Source organism: Danaus plexippus, chromosome 14 (genome assembly GCF_018135715.1).
Source record: "Danaus plexippus chromosome 14, MEX_DaPlex, whole genome shotgun sequence".
Classification (NCBI taxonomy): domain Eukaryota; kingdom Metazoa; phylum Arthropoda; class Insecta; order Lepidoptera; family Nymphalidae; genus Danaus; species Danaus plexippus.
Window position 1 is genome coordinate 6,502,056 of NC_083546.1, and position 23,125 is coordinate 6,525,180.

Consider the following 23,125-nt stretch of genomic DNA (forward strand, 5'->3'; position numbering starts at 1 on the left):
TTCGAGATCGGGTTAATACTAAATGAAGATTTAAAACTCTAAATATATTTTTGCTTGTTTTGTGGGTGGGCCAGGGAGTTCTTTGCGTATTCCTTAATATTGCGGTCAGTACAAAGTGATACCAAAAGTTTGTCATATAATCCACGTGAAATAAACTTTATTGCTCATAATTTTCTTGAGCATTTTCCAGTCGTGGTTTCCGAGAAAGCGTTGGAACTGTAAATTTAAAATTTTTCCCACCGTGTTAGAGATCGACGAGTTTGTGATGCAAGAAATTCTGTAAATGTTGTTATTCGTTGAAAGTATAATTATATGAATTCCTGAACCATGGACACTCGGTGCTTGGTCCCAGAAAAAGTTCGATAGTATAATAAAATAATATATATATATTTTGTTATAACATAGCTTAAGTCTTAGATGGTTTTTGTAACGTTGTAATACTGCAGCTATAATTATCTCATCTTAGTATTTTTTGAAATTTTTTAATGTTAATTCATGTATATGTACATTTAAGAAGTTGCCAGCGGTTTTCCTGAAGCCTACAATATTGCATTATATAAAAATGACGGCTAATAAGTCACTCGTTATATATAAAAAGTTTAATTCTTAAGGATGCTGTTTATGTATAAACATTAAACATACTTCTTTCCTTCTCATGCTCCTCATTTTTGAAGATTCTGGTGACCGTTACTCTACTTCCACTCGGATCTGGTGAGGCAGCATTCAATCCATTTCTTCAGTAACTTGGTTATATTAGACATCCCAAATTCTTTCCTCAAAATGTGTTTGAAGTTTCTTTGGAGTACATTAAAGCAGTTGCTATATGTGGACTTGTAGTATTGATCAGTATACAACGTCAGTCCGAACACTGTAAATCCAGGAATGTTTCCCTCCGGCACCAAACCATGAAACTGAATTAATAATTTGTTCATTGTCCCTAAAACCAAAAAGGGAATCATTTTTTCTTATGACCTTATTTTTTTACTTTAAATAGTATAAAGACATGCCTCTGAAAATCTTTAAAAACTCTGTCAGATTTAATGTTGGCCTGAATTATTGAGGCGAGCTGCCTTACTATCTGCTGGACAAATACACCTCTTGAGATCTAAGACTTTCGCGAGCTTTATTCATTTAAATGAAACTAATATTTTTCGGATATACTACGCGTACTTTATTTTATTTTATTATTATAAATATTTTTTAAATAAAGGACGCTTTTATATACGAAAGATATCAGTTCCATTTAAATAAATACACCTCTTTTTGCATGACAGTACAGTTAAGTTTAGATCAAATGCATTTTTTATTAACTGTTAATATATAGTCTACAAAATTATATTTGTTTGCTTTTGTACTTTCGTCTACACGTGGTGGGGGTTTAGCCATTGCAACCTTAGACACTAGTCCTTAACTGCAATAATCATTGCACAGATTTATTTGGCTACCAGAAATTTAATGTAGCCTATTCCTCGTTGCCTTCAAGATAAATATCACCGTATATAACAATAAAAATTGTATATTTTTCATAAAGATAGTTTAGTCTTTTAGGAATAGTGACAAACATTGATCCGTTCCTAACTCAGATTCCAGTTACTCGCATATTTCACTCGTTAAAACATATTTAAATATTTAAAATGGTGCCTAAATATAGGACAATTCCATAATCACTGTGAGTTATAAATTTGGTCAATATATTATATTAAATATTCGTTGAAATGTCCTTGTCAGTTGATCTCAATGTATTAACTATCTAGTACAATCAAAATTTTAATCAATGATAAATTTTATATGAATATACCATAAGCGTATGCTAACAAAGATATTAAGACGGTTAAATATAAAACAAAATAAAATATAAAACTGTATAGTTAAGGATTTTCTATTGCGGTTACTTGACCTCACCAATCGATAAACCCGATCTACCTTGTCCATAACTATTCAGTTAAGATTACGGTTGAAACGATTTTATTAAAAGACAAAAGATATTATTAAAAGATATCTCTCTTTTAATTTGTACATTTTTTTTATATAAGTAGTGTAATATTTATGAATTTCTTTAGGTTTATTTAAGTAATTACCTAAGTAATTATCTAGATAATACCTAGAGAAGACAATTATATTATAATATATATATATATATTTCTTTCGTAAATTATATAAATTTCCTAATAATTTAATGAACCACGTCTGTTGTACTCAATGTCACAATAAAATCATCGATCCGTATTTTATTTTTGACAAATAATTTAGTGCACTGGTAAAAAACAAGGAATCATTATTAAGCTAAATAGATTTTAAGGTTCCACTTGCGTTCGAACAAACCTTCCGTCAGAATCATTTATTACGTTTTTGGATTAATAAAAAAAAATATTTTCATATTTCATTTTAGATAAGCTAATCTCATATATTTACATATATTATATAATATTCCTTAACAGATATTTCTAAAACTTCTATATTTTAAGAGGTGGATATGGTCTGTCTCTAAATATAAATCCTAAAGAATTAATTGCCACAATGACAGCCGGCTAAATATAAGATTATCTGTATAAGGATATTAAAAAACATTAAAATATTAACCCTATATACACAACCCTACTAACAACAGTCAATACATGGGTTTCGTAAAATTTTTAGAATATCATTACAATGGATAATATTTTTAAAATAAAATACATGAAGGTCGAGATGAAATATATGAAAGATCAAACGTAACTTATAATATTTTTCTATCATAACTTATTATATCTGAGACCACTTTGACATTAAATAAAAAAATTACTATACGTTTCATACAAAACATAATCTAAAACAAAATGTAATATACTATACTATTAATACGTAGGTTTAGACGATTCTCGGTTTATTCCGAGCAGACATTATCTATAACGTTGTAAAACCTAGTATAGAAAAGTTATAAAGTATACAAATCACAAATTTAATAATATTAATATATAAAATAGAAAAAATGTTATACTGACTTACATGTAATTATGACCTATGTTCCACAGTTGTCAATTTTAAGAGGCCAAGCTCACAGTCAACGTATAAAATACATCTAGTAACACTTCAGCTAAATTACTGGAATCGTTAAAAGTGAATCAATTCTGTAATTGCTGGCATCTTAAAACAATTTTCCAACGTACTTGTAATTTTGCCTCGCGTAATCAACTTGTCATCTGTGATAGCAGGTGCTGTGCCATCGATATATCACTCTATCTTTATAGCGATTATATTAACATTATAAGAAAAATGTCAAATTGTATATAAAACTACATTATATATACGTTCCTATAAATATAAAGATTTCGCGATAATGCTAACTTTAAATAAAACCTTGAACGACTTTACCCATATCACTGTTTTGCAATGTTGCTATATATCATATAAAAAGACCAAATCATTGGTAGTGTTGCCAAACAAATTTAAATTAGGGAAATTAATAAAAACATCTCGGTTTTTTTTTACTCCCACATGCTTCATTAAATCAGAAGCTTTGTGATGAAATTAACAAATTAATTCCAAATATAACGTTATCACCTTTCCAATATATTTCGTTAATCTTTAGAAATCGCTATCATTTCTGAAATTAATGTCTTTTTAAAAGATTTAAATTTAGGGATTAAATTTCAGACAGATTATTTTTTTCCACGAACTATCTTTAATATCCATGGATTTGATTATTCTTTATGAATGTTAACGAATTAATCTTATAAAAAAAATGTATTAGTTAAACAAACAAACATATATATATATATATAGTATTTTTCTTTAAAATTAATGTCACAATCAAAATTCAGTAGGAAAGCCTACTATTAAAATTATAACCAAGCATATATCCCCATTCATTCTATTCAGTTCTATTGATCAAGCAACGCAGTCCGAATCTATGCATCTATGGTTCTTAATTTCATTGTTTTCTCAAATTATCCCAAATATATATAATCAGATATTGATTTTGCGTGTGTTCTGACAACTCACAACCCTGGATTCCCTGGATTCAAATCTCTGTGAGATACCACACTATCCAAACTGTGGTTTCCATAATGCATTAAAATTAAATCATTCTAAATGGCTTTCATCAATCACATCACAACACAAATTTATAAGATATATCAACATCACTACGTCTTGTAGCCAGCACCTCGTTTTCAACGACATTTATGCAAATACCGATATTTTAATACAATATTCTACAGCGGAATCTAGGCTGTAGATAAATAATCTTCTTGCAGATTGTTTTATTTAACTATTTGATGCGATTGAAGTTTGAAGCTAGGCGTTAGTTCTAGAAAATATTTCAATTAAAGTGTTTGGGGGAATTAAAGTCGTTAAGCGGGCAGTGGTAATACAGTATTCTCGATATTCTTCTAATCGTTTGAATAAAATTGCCACTCATCAAACTTTGTATACCTCGGCTGGCCATGAAAGAAGTTGTTCTGCGGCTTCAGAGGGCATCGCTAACTATAAATCTGTCGCTCTCCGTCTGAGTATACTTTTTTGCAATCTTTTCTCTAGGGTTCGTTTATACTCAAGTCCGTCGTATATCTGAATCACACATTTGACACTCGTAATGTATTATCAATTAAAGTCACTGTTTTGTTGTTAGTTAACATATTTGACTTCGCTGATAATTAATCTGTTTTACGTTTTTAGTTAAAGTTTAACAAAAAAATTTTGATCATCCGATTATAACCAAAATAGTTTTTTTAATAACAAAAAAATAATCGTATTAAAATAAATGAATAGGTTTCCGTTAAAGTAAATTTGTGTCTGTAAAATCAGACAAGTTAGATTATGTTCACTTGTATTTTTTTGAATTAACCTAATTCTAGTATAGAGATTATCTTAACAAGAATTAAGACTTTCGAGTATTCATTCCAATAAAACGAATATATTCGGATTTACTACGCGTTTTTTTTATTATTTTTAAAAACATACTCCCGTTTCGGTTACTCTGATAGCGGTTGTTGCAGTGACCAAAACATCGGGAGTATGTATTTAAAAATTATAAGGAAACGCGTAGTAAATCCGAGAACAATAGTTTTTTATCTACGCAAAATAAGAAAATATTATATATATATATATATGTTTTTTTTTTCTTACCTCCATACGTCGAACAGCGCAGTTGGAACACAAAACGTAGTGTTCTTATTATAATTAATTAACTTTTCAAGCAAACATTGCGAATAATTACTGTAATGTTAGCAGTTAGGTCACGGAGGAAAAAGGAAACTGTTTCTAAACATGTTTAATTTAACACATTTAAATGAGATGTGCGTAATGTGTTACAGATAGTTACGACGGTCCTCAATGAATCTCCCGCACTTATGACATACATTTTAAAAGCAGATTTTTGTTCATTTAAATGAAGCTAATATTTTTCGGATATGCTACGCGTGCTTTTTTTTTGTTAGAATTACGTATTCCCGACGTCTCGGCTACTTTTCAGCAACCGTGGTCACGGGCAGACGAGATGTGAGTGTCTGTCAGTTGACTGTTATTTATCATCTACCGCCATTGATTTCAGATTTTTGTTTTTGCTATTCTATGTACAATAAAAACGTTGACCTATTTCCTTAAATGTCACAACGATCGTCATAACCTGTCAATTATTTCGTCATAATAAATACTGGTAACGTATCTTGTTTATTCGGCTTTATATTTTCAACCTTCGGTCACATGTTTTTTTCTCAATTACCAACGCCCACGCATAAATCATCTTTTATTAAAACTAAGGTTCTAACAACGCGTGGTTTAAGTTATTATATGTGATGTTTATTCATCAGTAAGATTACCTTTAAACGATTTTGTAAAAAAAATTCTCAAATATTATTAACTAATTATTATTAATTGTTCTTAGTTTTATTATCTCAATATTCCAACATATCTTTAGTGTTCAGTGAATTCAAGTAATAACATTATAAAGCTATTTTATTTACAGTTTTATTGTGAATTACGGAAATTACCACCAGCGCAGCTCCAGAAGTACTCACTACGCATTACCGTAAACGGTCTGTTAAACATAAAATTTTAACTGAAATATTTAAATATTAATATTTGAAACAAATATAAATATATTATAGATATAAATTATATATATAATATATTATATTTATAATACGAACTTAATCAACGGTGTAATGTCTGAGACATCAATACTCAGCTACAAGACGGTTTTTGTCGGTTTTAATACTGAATGTAAATAAAAATGTCCGTAAGTTGTTTTTCCTAGTTCCGCATCATCCCAAACCCACCCACAGCATCCGAGTATTATTTACGTCTAATTTTAATTGAAATAAAATCAAATGTTACTCTAATCACGTCCAACGGGCATGCATAATTTATGAATTGATTTAAATGAGAGGAGTGACATGAATGTTTGTTTTCCCCACTCCGTCTGATCTATGTAAAAAACTGCATTCGTGCAATAAATTTGTATATAAAAATAATTAAATTCAATGAAATAGAAACTTAAACGCAATTGAACGGTTTTAAATATGGATAAAGTGTATGGAAATGACCGCTACGTCTGAAGCTTAGGGCTCCGATAGATAACATCGGGTATGAATATCGCATGAGATCGCTCTGCGTTATCAGTGTTGTGGGTCTGATTGGAAAAAATTGAAAAATTGATCTTATCAACCGCTTTAATGATTCCGTCATTGCCCTCAATAAATCCTTTGCGGTGTCTCCTGGTTGATATTACCAGGAAAACAATGGGCCCGAATGTCATATCGGAGAATAAGATGGACCGCTCGGTGAATTTTGAAGAGCATGTAATAAAGATCTAGAAATCATCCCACGGGTTGAACCCGCGATAACAGATTTCAGATCATCACTATAGATAAGGCACCGCGTATTTGAAAGTATAAAATGTTTGGACAGCTCTCGTATGGAATCTTTCACGTCTTCAGGCCTCACGATTATGACGCATCTTTAATGTCAAGGTAAGGAGGACTCTATTTCTGTCTGGTTGAAGCTGAATTCAGGTTGTCGCTGTTCGTAATATACTCAGCGACGGGGTTGCCTATAATGCTTTCTCAAATTATGAGTTTTATTCGTATCGTAATAAGGTTTCGAATGTTCCGCCAGCGCCCCTATCGACTCCCATCGGTTGACTTTCGCACGATTGATCGATAGTATTTTTTGCTGTTCTTTATTTATAAAACAATTGAACGTGAATGCTATAAACGCGAGCGCCCCTACCATTGGACGCGACAATTTGTACACAAAAAACACGTGGAAAGTAAAACGCACGCGCATTGCTAGGCAATCTCGATTAATTAATTTCTAGAAACGATTGTTTTTATTTTTATCGTAACGTTGTTGTGATAGGATGTGAGCGAATATAAATGTATATTGCGTCGCTCTGGTGATTTTTATCTGTTAGCGTTTATTATGCAAGTATGTGGTACTTATACTAATTATACATATAACTATCTTTTTTATGATTCTATGTATGAACTCTTTGTGTAATGATAATCAACCAACGCATGTATGATAATATTTAAAAGAAAATATATAGTAAAATGGTCGAAACGGTTCACGATATTTTATGTGAAATTAACGATGATAAAGAACCAATAGTAGTGGTTTTTCAGGGTCCGATTTCTGGTTGCGCAATGTCTCCAGGAATCTCAGCGTTCTGTCTGTAATTGTTAAAGCATTCGCTCGGACCGCTTCAAGCATTCGGCAGCTTTTTGATCGGTAAACAAAATTACCGATAATCGAACCCCTGTATAGCTGATCGATTACCCATTGTGGAGTTTCGCGCTTTTTTGCTAACATCTGAATTTCAAATAACTAACTGCTCTAAGAACAAGTTACTGCTAAAATCATTTACATCAAACCTATAAATTTTTATCGATATAGAATGTATCGTATAAATGGTTATTAGCGAACGAAAAAATAACTACAGTAATATCAATAGGAGCAGAATGCGTTAATAAAATTCTTATTAAATCAACAAGCAGATTGTTATTAGTAAGTAATATATCTGATGTTAATGAAGCATATATAATAAATCAAGAAGCAATGATGTATTTGAGGATCTTGGCCGTGCACAACAATTGTCTTACTAAATCAATATTAAAACATTTCTCCAATACGCTCTTAAATCAGAAGATCAATAAATATTTCGCCTCATGTTTTCGTAATAAACCATAATGTTATGACATCAACGGAGTCGTAAAAAATATAAAACGTAGCATATTAATGTATATATGTTTGTGTGTACTGGCCATTGGGTACTTAAATCCCAGACTAGGCTAGAGTCAAATAAAAGTTCCTAGTTTTGTATCGTAGTCGGCAGGAAAAAATGGTTTAATTAAATAATTTTTTTCGAGATGCCTTTGTCTAGATTGTTTGCATATTATTTTCGTTAAGATTAAACTTAAAAATTAGAAGTAATGTCCAAAAAATAGGAAAACTTATCAATTTGGTCGTACTATCTTTTTAAGGAACTTGAAAATATTTGAATCTGTACACTTACATGATTTTTAATACATTTTATATCAAATAATCACGACAATATCTTTAACTTTATCGTTTAAATAAATCAAAGTAATTTTCTGGTCACACCTAATACAGTTGTCATGAATTTTTCAGCACAGAAAGGAAAAAAAAACTTTATAACATACCCTAAATACTATGACGTGGCTTTGGCGAACCGACACAAAAAGGCCCAGCCAAAAAATGTCCTACTGACGTTGTCATATCGTTTTGAAAGGTTGTATGTTTAAATGATGTATTTAATACGATTATACCAACCCCATACCCCAAGGGGGGCATAATTATATTGCGTAATTGCAAGCGGTTTGTTTTTGTGGACTGCGTAATTGGTATTGATTAATTAAGGCACTGGTTGCATCTGAAGTCATCGCTTAACCATCGACCAACGGTTTATGAATACACATATTTATATATATATATTTCTTTATAACAATAATTACCAGTTGCGCGTTGAAGTGGCAATTTAAATTATCGCTAAGACCCAGATTTAAATGTTTTTGCAATAAGTATGTTCTGTGAAGGCTAATTAAAATAAACGTTTCTTGTAATTCGCGAAGATATCCACTAAGAGATTTGACATGCCACAGGAATTCCGATTGATTTTCTCGAAAAGTGATAGCCATCAAGATGTTTCATGAAATAAACAAAGGCGATGTGAATGCGTTAACAGCGGGTTCATATAAAAAGAGGGTTTTCTGTTTTTCAGACAGCTATTTATTGAATTTCGTTTATTCAAATCTTTTTGCGTGTGCCCTATGTGGTATAGCGCACCGTCGGAGGTCTTATATGCCTTCAATTTATCCCGCATTACCGACCGGTTACAGCTAAGTGACATGCGTTTCAAGAAGAATCCCTATGAATTTTGATGTGGTTTTGTTTTGATATCAACAAACTACCGTCTCTGTGATGTGGTTAAGTTTTTAAGATGCGTATCCCTTGAGTATCTAAAACATGACCTATTAGGGGTTTAAACCGGTTTGCTATTATGATAGGTTTTGTGTTGCGTTAATTCTAACGTCGCGTTAATAAAACGGTGGTATATAAAAACCATCAATAAATCCATTACAATTGCAAACCATTAAAACGATCGAACCGAACGCGGTCTATAATTTCACAACAGCAAAATAATTCTCTCTAAATTAGCGGTGGGACAGCGCATTCGATTTACGTTGGTACTCGTCTGAGACAATACGCGACTACAAGAGAGCGCACTACCGCGCATTACGCATTCCCAACACGATCGCATCTCCTGCGGGACGGTGAAATGGACGCTAAAACATAACTGCATACATTACCAGCTACACTCACATTCCCGATATCGAATCACAAATGAAAGTAGCAATGGATGGATAACGCGAGACGGTAGACGGCACGTCTGAAAGCGAATATCGTTCCAGGTCCGATAATTGTCGCAGGCGGGCGCAACCGTATCGCCCTAGATAAACGCTTTTCATCTTATTGTACGTTTCCAGATAGCACCACAATGCACTTTGAATATTACTAATTAGGCTCGGCTTATGAGCCGTCCATTGTTGAAAGAGTGAGATAGTTATCTGTTTGTCTGCAAATGAGATTTGCGATGCTTTGTCGGTCCGCGAAAATGTAAGCTTTGTTTTATGTTATATATTATCTATAGCTGTTGTCTCGCAATGACTCTTATTTACGATCTTTTATTTATCAGATTTAATAATTATACCATTTCTGTATCCTCGGATATTTTTGTCCCGCTATGACTGTGGTACAGAGCTTATATCTGCATGTAATGTCAATAACATCAAAGTTTTATATCAATGTATATTAAACGTGTGTTAAGTGTTGCATCACGTACAATGTAAGTGAAACGATAACATCGTAAAGAGTTGACGTTATGCAACTTTATAAACCTCAGCATCCGATAAAGTGTGGATCGTATTGAACTGGTATCATCTGGATGGGAGTAAAAAAATCAATGCACAGTCACTAGCTGAGATATGTAACGAGAAACTCGTAAAAAATACAAACGAACGCCGTAAACGTACAATATACTCGCCCTCTCAAATATATTGTTCCGCTTTTTGCTTAAATTGTTACCCGGGTACGGATTGCTGGCAACATTTTGACCGATATGTTTTCAATAAAATTTTAACTTCTTTCAAGTCAAGTCATATTGATAATACGGGATAGGAAGCTGTTTATATTTAATATTCGTTCTGCTGCTATAACCATTGAACCCTCGAGTCAGTCACAACGTCGGCCACAGTCAGCGAGGCGCTGTGCAGTGGACTAGAAAAAACAGGCTGTTTACTTTTGTAGATAAAATCGCATTTAGCGTTTATTGCACAATGAATTGTAGAGTTTTATGTTAATAACGGCGCGTGGGCGGGGAATGTCGAAATACTGACTAATCTTCTTGTGGGCTGTGGCAAAAAAAAAAAAATGCCAATTTTAAATTATATATTCAACCCACGTCTCTTCGAAATCACTTCTTTATCTATTTTTTATGCTTCCAGATTGTTAATTACTTAATTATTATGAAGTAACAACTGTGTTTCCACCCACATTATCATTTTAGGTAATATATTTACGATGTTAGGGTGATGTCTTTATGATTTCATTATAAAAATGTTCCCATATCTCTATGTGACATTTACGAACATTTAAAACCTGCGAGGCATTAATAAAATAACGTCTGTGTTTCAACGTGTCATTGGCATCGAGTTTTATATTACAACGTATGGGAATTTCGTATTCATAAAAACAAATACATGAGGACGACATATATTATTGTTACACATTAATTAATTTCATTTAACATTTATTAAAGTTTAATAAGCAATTAACTCCCGTTGTTATGGAGTACATAATATCGCGAAGAATGCAATTGTCACATAGTTTTTATATAAACAAAATTCATCATCATCATCATCATCGTCATCATCGTCGCAAGTTTTTGCAGACTCGTCGTGGTCATCACGTATCAGTGATTCGTGATACATGATGACTTTCTTGAGCAGATAGTTGCAGTGGTTGCCCCTTGTCTTCAGTTCCAGCACTTTTTGGGGCTATTTAGATCCCAAGGCTTGCTGTAGCCTCTTCCAGCCAGTTTCCCGCCACTGATAAATACTGATAATAAAATAAGAAATAAATTTATTTTATCTATTATAATATTTGTAGTATGTATATATAAACGGTTACGTGGACTTAGTTTGAAATGACAGAGCTTTTTTAAGACATTTTATTGAATCCTCATACTATCCGTGCGCAGGTGATATCGCATCTGATATTCATTTAAAATTATGTTTTGTATATATGATTTTTATTTAAATATCACGTAATACCCGGATTAATATTTATATTAATAACAGTGTTATTAACATTTTATTGATATTATGAGGTCCGCTATTTGTAATTATTATGACTTGTCCCTCCCACGACATCTGTATGCCAGTTAATAGTTTTTCCATTCATAGTTTTCGTACATTGTAACATTAACGTAGGTTATTGTATGAAAAACGGGTAACGTTTCGTTTGTAGTCTGATGTAAACCTGTGTAACGCGTGTTAAGTAGCTTTCGAACTATAAAAATCTATCAGACAATCTGTGTAATAAAACAAGATCTTTTCTCGAATGTTCGTGTATCTTTTGCATATATTAAAAAAATTTACGACGAATATATTACAAGTGTTTAACTCTTTTAAACTTTATTTCATAAAAATTATTCAAATTTCATATAAAACATTTTAATTTAGATTTAATATGTATTTAATGTACTCTTTTAGTGCAATATTTATAATCGTTTAACACTGTCAGTCAAATTTACTGATCTTTAACAAATTGATATCAAAAATTCTTATTTTGAATATCGGAATATTCAAAATAAACGAGGCGTTCAAAATAAATACCTCGTTTAAGATACATATGAAACACAAATCGATACCTGATCAATAAATAACTTCGCTCACAGATTATGAGGAACATTTTACAAAATTCACGCCGCACTAGCAGCGAGTAGCGACTTTCATGAATTCTCAGAAATGAAATTTGGGTAATTATCTCCTGTATTATACCTGTATGTGTCAAAGTCGTAACTCAGAATTTGCACGCCCATAGCGCTTATGATGCACGACTTTGCTGTATATATATACACATATATTTACATATATTATATTAAAGGGGGCAAACGAGCAGATGGCCACTTCATGGGCAGTAGTGACCGTCGCCCATGGACATCCGCAACGTAGATGTTGCGGATGCGTTGCCAACCTTGGTTGTTGATTAAAGGGAGGTGTGGGAATAAGGAAGTGGCAGGAAAGGGTGGGAACAGGGAAAGAGCAACCGGCACTCGCACTCATTAGACGAAACGCAGCCTTTAAAGGCTGCTCCACGCCGATCTTGTATGAGGGGGTGGTACTTCCCCGGTCGAGCCAGCTGATGTTTGAGCTATAGTAACTTGACCACAGCTAGGATCTACCTATAAAGATATATTATAATATTAATTATATTAAGTAGAAACTTAATACATATATAATATACAAAAGATACATCAAATATTTCTTTTATAAATAAAATTAAGAAACTATAAAACATTAACGATGTGAAAGTTATATACACTCGAATATTATCATCCGCTAATGGCTTATAACTGGCGCCGTATCGAGGCTTCATTAAAGCGTGTTTCGGTAATTATATACTGATAAAGCAAGCAAATTGTCAGTCAGTGTACTCACCGATGCTTGATGATATCTGGGATGTACGGAATCACACACGGATCGCACTAGCTACAGTAATGGTCAATTAGTGATATACAAACAAATTATGGGACGCTATTTGACGTAATTTTTTCGACGTGAGAGTTTTTTTGTTATGTACGAAAGTTTTATTTAATGATTAAAATTTCGGATTATTTTAATTGCAAGAAATCCATAAGTATGAATGATCTGAGAGAAAATTGAAGCAATTTCAAAATAAAAGGCTCCTAATCTACGTAGGTACTTTTTCTCTATAGGTTCTTAATATATATAGATATTCTTATAATGCCTATTTCATTTAATTTCATGCAAAGATTTAATCTTATTTTACTAAAATAGTTAACTGTTTGTTATCATATTTTGTGATCCATTTTCGTTATGGTAGAAGATTGAATTTGTAACTGAAATTTATAAACAATAAAAATCTTATAATTATTTTGTAAATTCAGACTTTAAGATTAAATATTTTTTTATGACAAATTGTTTTAAATATCCAGACACACAGATAAAGAATCCAGTCTGCCTTCACGTAAAAAACCCGAAACCTTAAAATATTTCTTCTCAATGATATTCGACGTTAAATTACCTGTTATGTTCAAAGTTTGTGTGTTACGAGAACTCGAAAACTACTTTCTTTATTCCTACACGATATGTGTCTGTGATATTGAGAAATAATTTGAAAGAATACAAGAGTTGCATATAAAAAGGAGATTGATTAAACGGCCCTGTTTTCATTTCTCAAGTAAAATGATTTCTAATAAGTTATTAAAATTTATTAAAATTTCTTTGATAAACGGATGTTTGTACTTCAAACATATCGAGACTATAGTGATATTGAAACTGGAGAGACATATAAGTGTACCTACTGTGTTAAAATTGTACGAAATTATAAATCGCAGTGCTAAATTTTTATCGACCGTAGTTCAAACAACGGCACGTTACTGAAGAAAATATATTCAAACCTACGCGACTCTTACTCTTTCTATCACAATAAAAAGAAAAGGGATGACACATTAAGGAACGAGCACAAAATGGTGACATTAATTTTTATGATACGATCCGCGAGAAAATATCACTATACGGCGAGGAAACAGCACTTTGTCCAAATATAATTACAGCGGGGATGACTGCCAATTTGTTCAATTACAAGAACGCTATGCGCGTGCATGTATGGCGTTAGTTAACAAGGGAAAACGGGGGGTGGTGGGGGTGGGGAAATAATTATTTTTAAATAAAAACAGATGACATATATATATATATATAATCGTTTAGTTCAAATAAAACATAATAAAATTCGTTAATACAATTATAATTAATATAATTATCGATAAAATGATTTTTTTTTAAACGCTCAATTGATTAATTTTGTTTTAAAATGTGAATGTAGAGAGCATAATTAATATATCCTCAGATTTATATTAAAAAGTAGCTAACAAATCTGGTTATGTGAAGTAACAATGACCGAGAGTCCAGTAAGGTATACTGCTTCGTTTATTTTGGTGTGTATAAAATATCATTAGGTAGAGTCTGGACAATACAATTGCCTACAATGTATACAGCTGATGATAAATGCATTTTGTCGCATTGAGGTACGGTTGGCGCAACAAGTTTAGTAATATCATTATTAAATACGCTCGCTTGTTAGATAAAATCTATTTTTGCTTGTATTCGTATACTAGGATATATATTTAGATGACTTTAACTTCCAATAATTGGTTTCGTGTTTTTTTAAACAGTTGTAATTTATTTCTAAACGTAAGCTTGAATGTAAAAAACGTAGGTTTGACGTTAACGGATAGTCTGTCGTTACGCATGGTTAGTGACAATGTGTGGTATGTAATGTATGGTAACTGAGGTGACCATATTGACCGGCATCACCACCACAGGACGACGGCATGCGATAGCTAACAATTAAATATTATAGTAATTTAATATTATTAAAAATTTATATTAGTGTACAAGTAAGGATGAAAAAATTCTCTTCATATAGATCCGGTTTAAAGTTATATGTTGCTTAAAAATTTAATTGTCCGTCGATGTCCTAAGGAATTCATTTTATAATATTTACATTGCTGGGCTGTCGTTTAATTGGCGTATCGGAACTCATTAGTCGCGAACTTACTAATAGGAATATTTTGTGTATACGTTTGCAGGTGTCTATAAAAAAAAAAGTGTCTGTGAACTTGTCAACATATAACGAGATGTCACTTTTAATGGTGGTTCATGAAGTTAAATAATAATAATAAGAGAATAAGAAATTTCATCGTTTTTTTTCCCCCCCATTGAATTCAAACAGAACCGTAAATGAGATCTATCATAGTCATTTCATGTTTTTTGTTAGTGCAATTAAAGGCTGCTTTAATAAATTTTCTGTAAGTGCAAATGGTAGTATTACGTTGAATGCTCGGGAGGTTATTATGAAAATGATTTGCTTCGCAGCTGTTTTTCGTTAAACGGTTATTTTTCTATTACCTGAATAATTTTCTACAGGTTTTCCAATGGGTGGGTACGGAACCCATTTAAGTTTGTCTGCCGATATTATTGATTCGTTAATTACAACTGTCTGTACAGCAGTATTATAAATTAACGGACAAATTTGCGTCAATTTTATATTATTATACATGAGGGATTTTAAAATTTAACAGTTATTTTAAGGGACACTTAAACGAAAACTTTTTTCCATATATATATATATTTAAGTATGTCTTTATTGTCCGTTTGTCAGTTGGATTTTGTTCTTCCATCTCAACTTTTTTTTTGGAATTCGTGAATACATCGTTCACATTTAAATATCAATTTCTGAGTAAAGGTAATTTAAAATGAGCATGTGTTAATATTCACAATATAATTGTAATCTATACATAAAAAAATTAAATAAAGTATTATTTTGATGCAAAACAGAAAATACTGTGCTAATAAGTTATTATTATTTTTTTTTTTATATTTACTATTTTATATTTTTTTTTGGGCAGTTTAATTGCAATTTGTAACAGAATTTAACTTCTCATTATCGACTGGTATCTTTAAAAGTTAGTTATTGCAGTAAACCTATAAATTAATTGCTTTCATTTGATAGACTTAAGCAGAATGTTACACTACATTTTCGAATCATTTCAAAAGCATTGAAATAATATATGTATTTAAATGAATCTAATATTTTTCGGATAAACTACGCGGATTTTATTATTTTAAAAAACTACATAATCCCGACGTTTCGGTTACTTTTCAGCAACCGCGATCACGGTCAGACGAGATGCAGATCTCGTTATGTAGTTTTTTAAAATAATAAAATCCGCGTAGTATATCCGAAAAATGTTAGTTTCATTTAAATGAATAAAACTCGCGAAAATCTTAGATCTCATTATGTAGAATATGTATATCAAATTCTGTTCATTTATTTAATATTTTCGTCACATATTCAACAAAAATCCACGTTTTGAAACCTGATGCATTCAATTAAAACGTCAACTCCGTTTAAAGTAACACAAAACGTGTTTGAATAATCAGGACATGTCCGTCCTTGCATTTTTAACACAACCTTAGTTAGATATAAATTGAGACCTAAATAGCTTATGTGTAACTGATTAGCTTAGTAATTCTAGATTTTACTCACAGATTTGCGGAATTAAATGTGCTTTGGGTTAGATGAAAGACTTTGAATATTAAATTTAATAGGACTAAACTTTAGCAATATATATATTTTTAACTGTACTATATATTAATTTGTAATAATGTTGCAGGTGGGTATCCCTGATTATATACGAGGTTAGTTGATGCATGTGTTTGGTGTTGTAACTAAAATAATTTTAAAATATGAAGAAATATAATGATTTTTCTTGACTCTTTGTTATATAAAGCGTATCGCTGACACAATTTCGTGAAGGCTCGCGTTTCGCTACCCACGTGCTCTATTGTATCGGGAATTGGGATAAATTATGTCATTTGTTACACTTGTATGTTATTATGAAAAATGTTACGTAGAAAACTGACCCTCGCGTGATGTATGGATGGTGTACAACGAGACAAAATGTTTATAGGCACGCATTCTTATGACGTACAATGGTCTCGGCTATGGGATTCGTGTTTTGCGATTTATGGCTTTAAACATAAGAATGTAATATTAACAAACTTTGCGATTGACGATTTTTTTTTTATTAAATAAAACAAAAAAAAAATTATATGATTCAATTATGCAGTTCACTTACATAACTCGCAAGAAAGTTGTTTTCGTAAATATGACCTTTATGTATATAGCAATAAGGTGCAGGTTGTTTCATTTAAAATGCGCAGTTAATGAAGCCAGCCAAGGTTTGCAATTACTAGAACTGGGTCGTCCGAACCGGTTACACTTGACTGATAAGCTATCCTCAGAGACCCAAAACTCGTGTCATTGATGCACTTAATGTTATCATTTCTCATATAATTTACTTATTACAGTAAGAATAATGTAAATTAAAACATTTCGGAAATATTCCGTTTATAATTCTGTTTAATAATTTTGATTTGACGTAAGTAGAAGAAATGAAAAAAATATGTTAAAATAAATATTTATCGCATGTTATATGTAAATTTAAGATTATAACAAAAATTTTATACTGTATTCCTTATTATGTTAAGGTTTAAATTATAAAGTTATTTGTCTATACTGTGCTATTTTCTTTCATACCCAGACTAATGTATGGAGCATGAGAAAGTTATTAAATATTAACAATCTTATTCTTGTGTTATTTTTTAAAAATGTTTTTTTAATTTTTTCCTTGATATATTCTATACTAACTTATATTGTAACAGAGGATGGATCGCAAACTGACTTTTCTTTCGTATTTTTTTTTGTAATGTACTATCGCTTACTAACATTTAAAAACCTTTTCATGAACAGGATGTGGAAAAAAGTAGCGGCGGTAAAGAAAATTATAAGGTAAGTGACGTACTTGGATAAGGCTAATCTATTTCCTCTCTAGTCTATGGTCGATTAGAAATAAATTTATTTGAATTTAGATACTAACTGCTATATAAAAATATATAGATATAGTTTTAATTAAATTAGGTTTATGAAATCTGAAAGCTAATTGATTAATATAATAGAATATACTAATTAGTAAATCTGTATATGATTTGTCATTGATAGTCGTAAAACTAAAATACTTTTTTTTCTAAGAACCTATGTCGTTGATTCGGAAATTTTCTGTTATTTTGGTTAATAGAATGAAGAGTGTTTACGTATTCTGCTTGTGGCTATAAGTGTATTTTATCAAATACAAAGCCTTTTTTGTTAGAAATTTTTACATTGATTTTTTTTGTCAACCATTAATTGCTAGTATTTGAAAACACGTATTAATTATCAATCATATCTTTATATTGTACGTATGTCTTTCTTAGTGTCTCCTGTATGTTATTTGATAAAAGTATCGAAGATAATATTGGGATCGGATTTTATTTATCAGACTGGACGCTTACTACCTGTTTAATTCCACTTTTTGAACACCACATATTACCATGTTACCAATCTAACTTTGGAATCTCTGAATATATTATGTTTGTAGATACGTGTTCATGATACATTCAAAGAGAAAATATATATATAAAAATATATAACTAATCTATTGTTTAATATCAATTGACGTAGCAAATTTCTTAATATATTCATAATTCAGGTAGTCATTTCTAAAATAAGGTCAGCATACAATAATATTACAGAATATCATTACGGGACCGTGTTCTTGTATGGAATAACAGTTTTCATGAAATAAAAAGGCACGGCTAATTGCATAAATAATTCACGCGGCGGTAATCGTCACTCGCTGTCATCAATAACCGCGCTGGCGCGAGATGAGGAACATCGCTCCAGGGTACCGCACGCCCAGCGTCGACAGAACCGCCGTCGGTTTAGAACAATAACACAGTTTTAAATAATTTAATATTAACTAAAAATATACGCATATACTACTGAATACCTCTCATGATAATTTTGAAATATAGAGCGTTGTAAATTATTATATCTCAGCGAATTTAAAAAAATAATTTATATGCTCGGTTCACATTAGCATTGTTAGTGTAATTTAAAAAAATTATATTTATTGATTATAAATATAATAAATGTACGGAACCCTTTTACTTCGTGTTTAATAATGTGTATTTTCCGGTTATGTCAGGTCGTGATAAAGTCACAAATGTTTTTGCCTGACGGTGTATTTGTTTTAAACGGAATTACGCATTAACTCTGATTAATGGGTACGGAATCTGACGATTTCGTCGATTTTCATATAAAAATAAAATACTTGGCTGTTATTTGTATTAAATTTACTTGAATATAACATTTGTGCTTTAAGTTAAAATTTTCTATCTAGTTTGTTGGAAATAAGTTACTGATTGGAATTAATCTAGCAACAAATTATATGACAATGAAAATCCTCTAAATGCAGAGATTTATAAGAACCGATTGAGGCGTCCTGTACAATATTGTAGACAACATATTTTACCGCGGCTTCGCTTACGTTAGTCAAATTAAATGTAGAGCTAAATGTCTAACACTTTTTTAAATAATACAATCATGAGTAAAACACATTAATCAAGAAAATATAGACTGGTGTTCAATTTATATCGAAAGGAACAACATGTTTAAGTAACAAATATATTCTAATAAATGAATTTTGACATTTAAAAATATTATATATACATCTTAAGATTTTTTTTTTTATTTTCATAAAAAATAAAATAATATCTTGACACGATCTATTCCTTAGAAATGACCATGACATATAATGTGTATAAATGACAAAATTATCTCTGTCTCTCTTGGAAGATACACGTGCACCAAAAAGGATTTATTTTAATTACGGACAAATTTGTACGTAAAAAATTCATAAACGAAAAAGTAGTCCACTTCACCATTGTTCACCTTTAATATCTCCGAGCTAATGGGAAATCCGGATGAGTGTGCTCGTCTTTCAGACGTAACTTGTCAAATTGACTTTAAAGGCTTGTGTAGGATCAGACCAGACATTGTTGCTGTTGCGTGTAACAGACTCTATTTGATACCTAGCACGCCTAACACAGGACAAACAAGCTATCCCACATTTAAGTTTTCTTGCATCAATAGTAAAAACCTTGTTACACACATGCACATACGCACACATATAGACATACGCACACACACATGTGTATACATCATTAGTGCATCTAAGAATTCTGTCATTGGCATATTTTATAAACTTTATAATTTCTGTACGTTACTTTTGATATTAATTCCCACAGAATGCACCTTAACCAATATATTAGCGACATTCTTAATTTAATTGCACACGAGAGCAAGGTGTGCGGATAAATTTACTAGATAATGCCACCATAAACAAACACACTTGAACACATAATTATATGATATTATAATGTACTGATGACCTGTATTACTTAACTTCCAAGTCAAAGATATATCTTATTTAGTTTTTGGTACGTCATATAGCATGGAGTGTTTGTTTTGTAGACGAATTTTACGTATCATTTAATAAATAATCAGTAGAGTTAATAGCGATTAAATTGTAAAAAGACAGAATTAGTATCGAAAAGTTCTACAAGAAAATATAAAGTATTGAAGAAGGCTTTAATCCAATTTGTATATATTATGATATTCAAAATATATGAATAAAATATCACTTCTTTGATGTACATTTCTGTTGAGAAGAATCTATTTTAAATGTCATAAATATTTTTTTTATTTATTACTATAATCGTATTTTGTTCACTGTTTCTCCAATTATCATATTTTTTCATTCCAATCTTAACTCTAAATCATATTTTGTAGCATTACAATGTCCTTGATCACTTTTTACGTTCAAACGTTCTAGACGTAATACCCCGAAATCATTTTCCTGATGATCTATGTCTTATAAACGATTCTCGCTTACAATTCTATACTGATAAGTTATTTACAACATTACAAAACGTTACTTAGGAAACTGTTATGCGCCTTAAACCGATATCACAACCTTCGCATATACAATTTATATAGATTAATATTAACATATATATATATATATATATATATATATGTTCCTATAATTCAGTTGTATGTAGTATTAGTCATTGATTTCCTAACTGTGAGAGAATTTTAATGATCACTTCTATTAATTAGATTAAACATTCATTTTGGTTTCTGTCCTTTTTTGACTGATAACAGAAATGGATTTTTAGCACATAATTGTAATTATGAAGAAGGTTACGTTGAAGATTCCACTTTTTCTTCTGCATTTCAAGTTCTTTAATAAAAAAAAATTGTTGATTCTTTCAGGTTTAGAAATCCAGGAATCAATAGTAATTATTTTAAATATTTGTATAAATTTTCTTAATAGGCGGATAATGAATAGGTGGGGAGTATTAAAAATCTATCGCGTCTCTATTAATTTCGAATATAATAAAAATATTTTCTTTGATACATGAGACGTTAGTTGTTAAATCAAAACGAGCATCAAAAGAGCGCTTGTGATTCAAACTTAAATTTTTGTGTGAACATAAAAGAAAGACATTTTGTTACTCGATTTAAATGCATTCCGCAAATCTCGTCCTGCGAGTGACATTAAGCGCATCTGCCTAACTTGATAAGCTCTGATTAATTGTTGAGATGAATCTCTCAGCCAGTCGTCGCTCGCTACCGTTATAACACCGAATTCTGACATTAAAGCCGCTGTTTCATAAAATATATTGTTTTTTATGCGAAATCTTAAACGCTGATACAGATATGATGTTTGATAACGTCCTCAGTGGCCTTACGAGCTGTGCCTATTGGAATACATTACCATATTCAGAGATGAATGAATAAGACGCGTCGGGATCGATCTTTGAGTCCTCAATACAAATACCTATTAAACACAGTGAATTATACTGTTAATAACAAACTTTACTGTTTAAAATTCGCGATATTTATCTGTGGATAATAAAAGTTATTTGTGTGAGCCACAACTATAGGACGATAGTTTAACGGACTTTTAGGTAGCAAATGCTTATAAGTTATGTAGCACGTTTTAAAACAAAGTTCTTAATTTGAATATTCTGAAAATAATATTGTTATTCTAAATTTAAATCGATGTCAATAGGTACATTTTATTTTAAAAGTTTTAGTAAGTTCGGATAACAGCTGACTCTTTTAAACATAAAAGTTATGATGTCTTAAAATTATCACGTTATCACTAGACTGGACAACCTGCAACTACCGTTGGATGACGTCATTAGAATGAGAGAGATGATGATATAAAACGTAAGAGCGGGATAGAAACAGGGTGAAAACAAGATGCCAAATAGGGTGATCATATGTAACAAAATATTGAGGTAATTGATCATCGGTTGCGTACAGCGGAACGACGCTCGAGGATAATTTAATTTTGGAATTCAATCCATTTATAAAATGTAACTACTATTATGTCATTTTAAATTATTTGATAGATCTATCGCATGTCGATTACAGCCGGTCGTAGACTACGTTAAGAGGGAAGGGCGCTCGACATAGCATACAAAGCATAGTCGACGCTCAATTCCTTTTACTGGTACTATTTTTATTCATAGTTCAATTTTGCCATTGAAATATTTTTATATATAACTTGGATATCATTTAGTATTTTCCCTTATCATTGCCATTTTGTAATAATGATGTAAAAGAGCGATTTAATGTCCCATGAATCCATTTTTTTAAATTACATTTCACCGTGGTTTCATAAGCCACATACGTTTTGAATATAATGCACAAAGAGGTTTGTAATGTATAATTCAGTCATGTCATGTTGTTATGTCAAAGTGACTTCTTAACGTCAATGTCACTTTTGACATACATGTATAAAACTCTTCTATCACGATCTCCTTTTCCCTCAAAATAGTTCGTTCTTAATGCCTATCTATTT

The 23,125-nt window shown here is 31.2% G+C and overlaps 1 protein-coding gene across 3 annotated transcripts in view; it reads left to right on the top strand.

The window, feature by feature from the left end:
* The window catches only part of LOC116769833 (serum response factor homolog), a 115,408-nt gene that overhangs the window by 29,660 nt on the left and 62,623 nt on the right, over positions 1 to 23,125 (top strand). For 2 of the 3 annotated variants that reach the window (XM_061522444.1, XM_032661029.2), the window contains exon 3: positions 18,121 to 18,159. The exons of the other annotated variant lie outside the window; for it this stretch is intronic. In XM_061522444.1, coding sequence (XP_061378428.1) covers positions 18,121 to 18,159 — 39 coding nt within the window. The remainder of the gene's footprint in view (positions 1 to 18,120; positions 18,160 to 23,125) is intronic. 3 annotated transcript variants of the gene reach the window in all.